This window comes from Carassius auratus, unplaced genomic scaffold (assembly GCF_003368295.1).
Source record: "Carassius auratus strain Wakin unplaced genomic scaffold, ASM336829v1 scaf_tig00214657, whole genome shotgun sequence".
NCBI lineage: Eukaryota > Metazoa > Chordata > Actinopteri > Cypriniformes > Cyprinidae > Carassius > Carassius auratus.
This window is the reverse complement of record NW_020527754.1, coordinates 125,179-132,270: the sequence shown is the minus strand read 5'-3', so window position 1 is coordinate 132,270 and position 7,092 is coordinate 125,179. Positions and strand designations below refer to the sequence as shown.

The window sequence follows — 7,092 nt, the reverse complement described above, 5'->3', positions numbered from 1 at the left end:
TTAAAACACTGATCTTGGAACGACAAGATGAAGGTGAGTAATTAATGACAGAACTTTCATTTTAAGGTGAAATATCCTTTTAAGTGTAGTAGAATTTCTGTTTGATATACAGACCATTTTGTCTCATTTAAAATGTTTTAAAAAAGTGATGTCTGCTTAAAACTCACAGACACAGCATTTTCCCATTGACAGTGTGCAGAATAACAGCTAATAATAATAATGGATAATTAAGACAAGCTGAAAGAGTGGAACTTGGATATCCTGATACCAAGCTTTAAAGGTAAACTTTATTTAGGTCAAATTAAAATGCGCTTCTTGTTCATTATAACCCATTTGTGCTCTGGGTAAACCAATTTTAATATATTCCATATATGGCCAAGCTGGGTGTCACAGGACATTTAACTAGAGAAGATTGTTTAAGCAACATCTGCTCCAGCTCCATGTAGAGGCTGAGGACTAAGAATCCAACGAGACAAAACACTTGCATTACACATTGACATTGAGGTCTGACAGCAGTACTCTGATCCTTTCAAGGAGGAAGATAATTCTGCTGATGACATAAAATGGGGTGAGTAGCAGAACACTATTACAGAGAGAATGGTCTTGTCTCTATCAAAGTTGAGGGCATAGTAATCTATGACCCTGTCTACTGTCAAGTTTGCAGCTCAGCAAACATCTAGTTTGGTCTTTGATATTGTTATAATTATTGAGCTTTACAAAGACAATGTATTTCTTACAAAGGATTGGAGAAAATGAGACCTCTGATGACCAACCGCTAAATCAGCAATGGCAAATGCAGTTAAATATTTGAATTGCTTAGATACTGAACACAAGCAGATGAAATAACATTGTTCAAGCAGGGTATCTAGTTCACCAGCGGAGCAGCCTCTCCCTGGTGTCTCATACACCCAAGGGACTCATAGACAGGGGACTGTAAAACAGGTGGCAGTGCAGGATACTTTCCAAAGGATTCCTTTATGTCGATTGCTTGAACTCATTCTTGAGACTCTGAGGGGGCGAGGTGGAGGGGGCAATGGGGTGTTTACAGACAGCTTACAAAGAGGGCTGTTAAAGTGACTACAGAGCAGTTTCACATCCACTGCCTTCTCAAACATCTTACAAAGACACGGTTTGTCAGATTTTGTAAAGGAAACATGGACACATTATCTCTTGTCCTGCTCTTGCTTTCAGTCCAGTGGTCCCGGGCTCAGGAAGACCCTCTTCTGCCTTTCTCTGAACACCTGGACCCCGAGCACAAGGTGCAGCTGAAGTGGGGATTTGATGAGATCCAGGGCACAATCTTGTTCGAGCTCACGGTCGACACCAGCGGCTGGGTCGGTTTTGGCTTCAGCCCGAAAGGAGGAATGACAGGAGCCGATATCGTCATTGGAGGAGTTGGACCTGGAGGCAGATACTTCACGGTAAAGTCAAAGATAACAGCCAGAGTCATTTACAGGGGAAATATAACTAATTGATACCTTGGAATTATAATGTTCTATTTGCATTCTTTTTTTTTTTGGCAACAACAACAACACACACACACACACACACAAAATATCACATTATGTAAATAAGTATCACAGAATAAGTTTTAACAAAAATGTCAGAAAGAACCTTATAATTCCAAGGTGACGTATTTTAAAATTCTTTTGATATTATGTTATTTGTTCTTGACTCAGATGCATATTTCCAGTTTAGTTTATATTTAATATGATTCTTTTTTGGGGGGGTTCCTTAGTCTTTCACATCATAGTCCACATCCACATCCAAGTCTGAGATTGATAAATGTCACTTACAGTGGATTCAGAAATAACTTTATAATCTTTTTTTTTTCATTCATATATCTATTTCATATATTAGTTCATTAGTTCAGCGAGTATCTAATATGAATCTTTTATATTTGTTTTTGTTTTTTTCAGCAGATGTGGATACTTTATAAGTCTGATATAATTCAAAGTCTGACAAAGTCTGCTTGTGTAGAAGACTAATAAACAAGATGTTCTAAAATATGTAAATGTTGGTAAAAAAAAAAAAAGAGCTATTGAGATTCAAAGTGTTAAAATGTAAGTCCAGTTAAGATGTATTAGGAACTATACATTACAACATCATAAAGACACCCGTTGCCATGCACACGCACATGCTTCATTTGTCTCTCTTTTCCACGTTCAGGACCGTCATGCTGTGGGGAAATCAATGCCTGTGATTGACCAGCAACAGAACTACAAGCTCCTGTCTCTGACCGAGTCTGATGGGAAAACAGTCATGAAGTTTCAGAGGTCCATCAGTTCCTGTGATCAACATGACTTACCCATCACTGTGAGTTCTGTTAAACCTTTGTTTTTTAGGTTCATTACAAAGGAAAACTAGGTCAACACCAGCAATGTACCTCTCCCCTTTTATTGTTTGTAAGATGCCGTTTTTCCAGAAAACAATGACAGGAGAACTATGGCATTGCAAAAATATACTATAGCTCTGTAAAGGAATCCATACAATGTTAGGTCCACAGGGATCGGGTGTTTCTGAGAACTCCCCTGTGTGAACAAACTGCTAATCTTGTTTGACAGGGAGCTGTCTTTTTGAACTTAAAACCTCTGAAATTCTAGCTCAAAAATTAGTTATCAATGGCATCATACACAATGCAAACTTGTGTGAGTGACAACTGCATTTTAGCTGTAGCGTGCTTGTGGTTTATTTTTGTTTATTTTATTTTATAAGCATTTCTTTGTATTTATCAGAATCTCCCCATGAAGCTGATCTATGCGTATGGCCAGACTGATGACATCACGTACCACAGCACCCAAAGAGGAACGAAGGAGCTGAACCTGTTGAAGTACAAGCCTCGGGTCAACCCTCCAAACAGCAGCTCTTTTGACATAACTATGTTCAATGTAAGAAAGATTTTTAATTTCTTGTCCTGCTGTTCTGTCTGTAAACCCAAGAATGGAGTTCAAAAGAACAGCATCTATTTAAAATATAAAAAATATTTTGTAACATTTTAAATGTCTTTTCTGTCACTTTTAGTCAATTTAGCGTGTCCTTGTTGAATAGTGGAAAAATAGTGTACCCCATAGTGGTTTGCATAGATTATATTACAGGTTGATCTCTTGAAATTGCTGAAGTTTATACATGTTGATTATATTTCCAATCATTTCAGTTCACTGTACCAGACAACCAAACCCACTATCACTGCAAGATCGTGAGAGCCCCGACATTTGATCGCAAACAGCACATTTATCGCGTAAGTGATTGTATGAACTTCACAAACATGATCTGTCCAGCGATCTGTCAAGCATGGTTCATCTTCGACTTATTTTCATTATGTCCAGATTGAGCCGGTGATCACAAACCCTGACCTTGTGCATCATCTGCTGCTGTACCGCTGCCCTCCGAGTGTGACGGAGCCGTTTGAGGCGAAGTGTTATACTGGGGTGGATGGAGAGTGTATGGAGACCGTGGCTGTGTGGGGAGTTGGTGGAGGGGTTAGTATCTTCTGTGTGCAAGGCATTTCTAATGTGAGGGGGGGAAATTAAGACATTACTTACTTGAATAAACCACTAAGTAACCACTGTGAACAGATTACGGCGGTGAGTTAAATTCGAAAATCAGATCACTTTGATTCTTAAGCGAATCTTTCAGACGGTTTTCTAAACTACCGTATATTCCGGACTATAAGTCACACTTTTTTTCATAGTTTGGCTGGTCCTGCGACTTATAGTCAGGTGTGACTTATTTATCAAAATTAATTTGACATGAACCAAGAGAAAACATTACCGTCTATAGCCGTGAGAGGGCGCTCTATGCTGCTCAGTGCTCCTGTAGTCTACACTGAAGACATAGAGCGCCCTCTCACGGCTATAGACGGTAATGTTTTCTCTTGGTTCTAAATAAATGCGACTTATAGTCCAGTGCGATTTAAATATGTTTTTTTCCTCATCATGACGTATTTTTGGACTGATGCGACTTATAATCAGGTGTGATTTATAGTTAAAAAAATATGGTAATTCAGCTAGTGATCTGCCTCAAAAGAATGATTATTTTTCAGCCTTTTATTAACGAATTTTAATTGTTAAAATACTATTCATGTGTAAACTTTCTTAATGAGATAAAATTACTGATTGAACCTTACCTTTTAATTACGTGTTTCAAGGATTTTGAATTTCCTGAAGTGGCAGGACTTCCAATTGGTGGAAATGTTGAAGATTTACTCTACAGGCTCGAAGTGCATTACAACAACCTCAATAAAAGTGCAGGTCGGTCAGCAGAGGTTTACAGTGTAAAATATCACACTGTTATAAATAATTCAGGTCTTTTGATGTGATAAAACAATACTTTCTTCCCTGCACAGGTCGAGTTGATAACTCTGGTCTGCGATTCTATCACACATCTGAACTCCGTCAGCACGATGCAGCTGTTTTGGGGACAGGGCTTGCAGTGACCCCTGGGTACGCCATCCCACCCAAAGCCAAATCCTTCCTCACATATGGCCTGTGTGACACTGCTTATATTCCAGAGGTTTGTATGTCTGTTTATCTACTCACACTCTCACGATCAGATTCAGCAGATGACGGGATGATCTGTTGTGTTCTGTGTTCTACAGGTTCTGCAGACGCCTCATGATCTTCAGGTGTTCTCTGCCATGCTGCACACACACTTAGCTGGACGCAAGGTGCGAGTCGGACACTTCAGGTAAATGGTCAATTTATGATCGATGACTGATTTAAAGAAATAATTCACTTGATATAATAACCTGTAGACTTTTCTTTCTTCTGTGATTCATAGGATTATGTTATTTTTTACTTTCCTTTCATTTTTTGTGTAATTTTTGTAAATTCTTATCCTCTTCAGAGGAGGTAAACAGATCGATTTTCTAGCTGTGGATGAAAACTATGATTTTGAATATCAGGAAGTGACAAATTTGGGCAAAACTAAGACAGTGAAGTTGGTAAGTGTTAAACACACACACACACACACACACACACACAACACATTGAATTATTATAAGTAAATAAAATAAATCAATGCTTTGCTCTTTCAGGGTGACAAATTGCTGGTGGAGTGCACCTATAATACTGAAAACCGCAGCGCACTCACATGGGTCAGTGCATTTACAAGAGGCTCATATTGTATTTTCTTTAATGGCATGTATCCTCAAATTTTCATTATCTTAAAATCCAGATTATATTAAAAGTTAGAGCCTGGTGGGTGCACATATGTTTTCATATGTCCCGGAAATGTGTATGAGTTTTAATATCCTGACCCTTTTTCTCTTACTTCGTCTACATTTTCCTTTTGGCTATCCTGTAAAAACATAGAACATCCATAAAGTATAGCGTTCTGCAGTGAAGTCATTTTGTAGGACTAATTGATATCACTCGTTCAATGTCCCAAATGATCTCTGTAGTCACATTTAGCAACTTGTTAGTTACTGCTTTTTTCAAGACAAGTAAAAGCTTTTACAAAGGTGCATTACTGATGTATTTTATGTTGTAGAATTAAACTTGAAAATATCTTGAGCTTGTGTTAACCAAATACCTCCTATCAGTCATTTAACCAAAATCCCATTGAAAAAACTCACTTACAACAGGACGATGTAACTGGAAGGGCTAAAACGATGGTTTCTTGGATTGGCCCACAAAAATACATCATCCCTGCAGCACTCTGTGTAATACTTAAAATACAGAAGAAAGATTATGGATGTGTAAAACTCCCTTTATCTGCCCGCAGGGGGGGCTTTCAACTTCAAACGAGATGTGTTTGGCCTTCCTCTTCTACTATCCAGCGATGAATCTCAGCAGCTGTGTTAGCTTCCCAGATGAAGATACTTTAATATCTGAGATGGGAGCAAACGATACTGCGTAATCTAAAACACTGATTGTTTTCATGAGTTTCCCTCTCAGTATGTGTCCTAATGATAATGCAGCTTTTATTTGTTAACTTTGCAGTTCTTGGGTCAATATGATGTTCATGAAGACTTGGGATGACACATCTATCAATCAATACCAACAAACACTGAAGGGAATCGACCAGTTCGTCATAGTCACAAACTCAAATGTAGGTGACCACAACTCCACAATAGGAAGCTTTCAATTTTAACTGCTTCTTCTCTGATCACAGCTGTTTACCTGATGCTGTTTTGCATGTGTATTTCCAGAACAACGGATCATTAAATAAAGGGACACTTCCTGATCTCAAAGTCATCCCGCCTGCACCCTGCATGAGCGGCTGTGCCACCAAAAGTCTCGCTTTGCTCTCACTGCTCCTCTGTTTGGCAGTGCAGTGGGCATGCTTATGAAACATCAATTCAAAATGCTACTGATGTAACCCATTGTTCTTTCATTATCTGATTAAATGTCAGTAATATTAACGGAGCAAAAACTCCTGGACAGCAACCAGAAATAAAAAATTTCTTGTAAAAGAGATAAAAATGTATATAACTAATATTGTCATTATTTAAAATGCTGTTGTCAGCTCCTGTAGTGTGAGCACCACAACGACTTCAAGACCGACAGAAAGTCATGTAGTCTTAACAGCACCGCGACCTGCCTGGATTATGAACTTGGCTTAAAAGAAAACCTTAATATATAATAGGGCTGTGCAAAAAATCAAATGCGATTTCCATGCGCATGTCATCAGTAAAGATGCATCTGTAATTAGAAGTATATCTCCAGCACGTGCGTTCAGATCAGGGTTGCCAGGTGTTCACAACAAATCCTGCCCAGAAAAACTAGTCCAAAACTAGCCCAATCGCAGTAGGAAAGAAACAATAGAGAAGACAATTATAAGTTTAAAATAATAATAGCTCTGGGATTAGAAACTGAAATGTCTTAAATTGTCCCAACCTGATGGCTTTTTCTTCTCTGTTCTACAGAATAATAAAGAACAGCGGTTATAGTAAAAACTATAGAAAACGCTCGTGCCTCTACATTTTCCTCTTTCTCACCAGCCTCTGTCTCCTGGCTTGCTGTTCCCTGCTCTCTTTCTGTCACTTGTGCCTCTACATGTCCCTCTTTTTCTTCCTCTATCTCCATCTCCTCATCTGATCTATTACTTTCCAATCTCTGTCCATCTAGGAACAAGGCTCAATTTACTATT

At 38.6% G+C, this 7,092-nt stretch overlaps 1 protein-coding gene across 1 annotated transcript; it reads left to right on the top strand.

The window, feature by feature from the left end:
* The first annotated feature begins 1,070 nt into the window (after positions 1-1,070).
* LOC113092565 (DBH-like monooxygenase protein 2 homolog) lies at positions 1,071-6,426 on the top strand. The gene is made up of 13 exons (XM_026258186.1): positions 1,071-1,421; positions 2,170-2,316; positions 2,736-2,888; positions 3,155-3,238; positions 3,327-3,479; positions 4,148-4,250; positions 4,346-4,512; positions 4,598-4,686; positions 4,846-4,942; positions 5,036-5,095; positions 5,725-5,855; positions 5,943-6,051; positions 6,152-6,426. The coding sequence occupies exons 1-13, from the start codon at positions 1,155-1,157 to the stop codon at positions 6,290-6,292; spliced, it is 1,701 nt and encodes a 566-aa protein (XP_026113971.1). The 5' UTR covers positions 1,071-1,154; the 3' UTR covers positions 6,293-6,426.
* Positions 6,427-7,092: the final 666 nt, after the last annotated feature.

What these genes read in the sequence shown, in the direction of transcription:
- LOC113092565 (XM_026258186.1), top strand. Translation starts at nt 1,155, where the DNA reads ATGGACACATTATCTCTTGTCCTGCTCTTGCTTTCAGTCCAGTGGTCC. An exon ending in GCAAACAGCACATTTATCGC is followed by an intron (nt 3,239 to 3,326) that starts GTAAGTGATTGT and finishes CATTATGTCCAG; the next exon opens with ATTGAGCCGGTGATCACAAA. An exon ending in AAACTAAGACAGTGAAGTTG is followed by an intron (nt 4,943 to 5,035) that starts GTAAGTGTTAAA and finishes TTGCTCTTTCAG; the next exon opens with GGTGACAAATTGCTGGTGGA.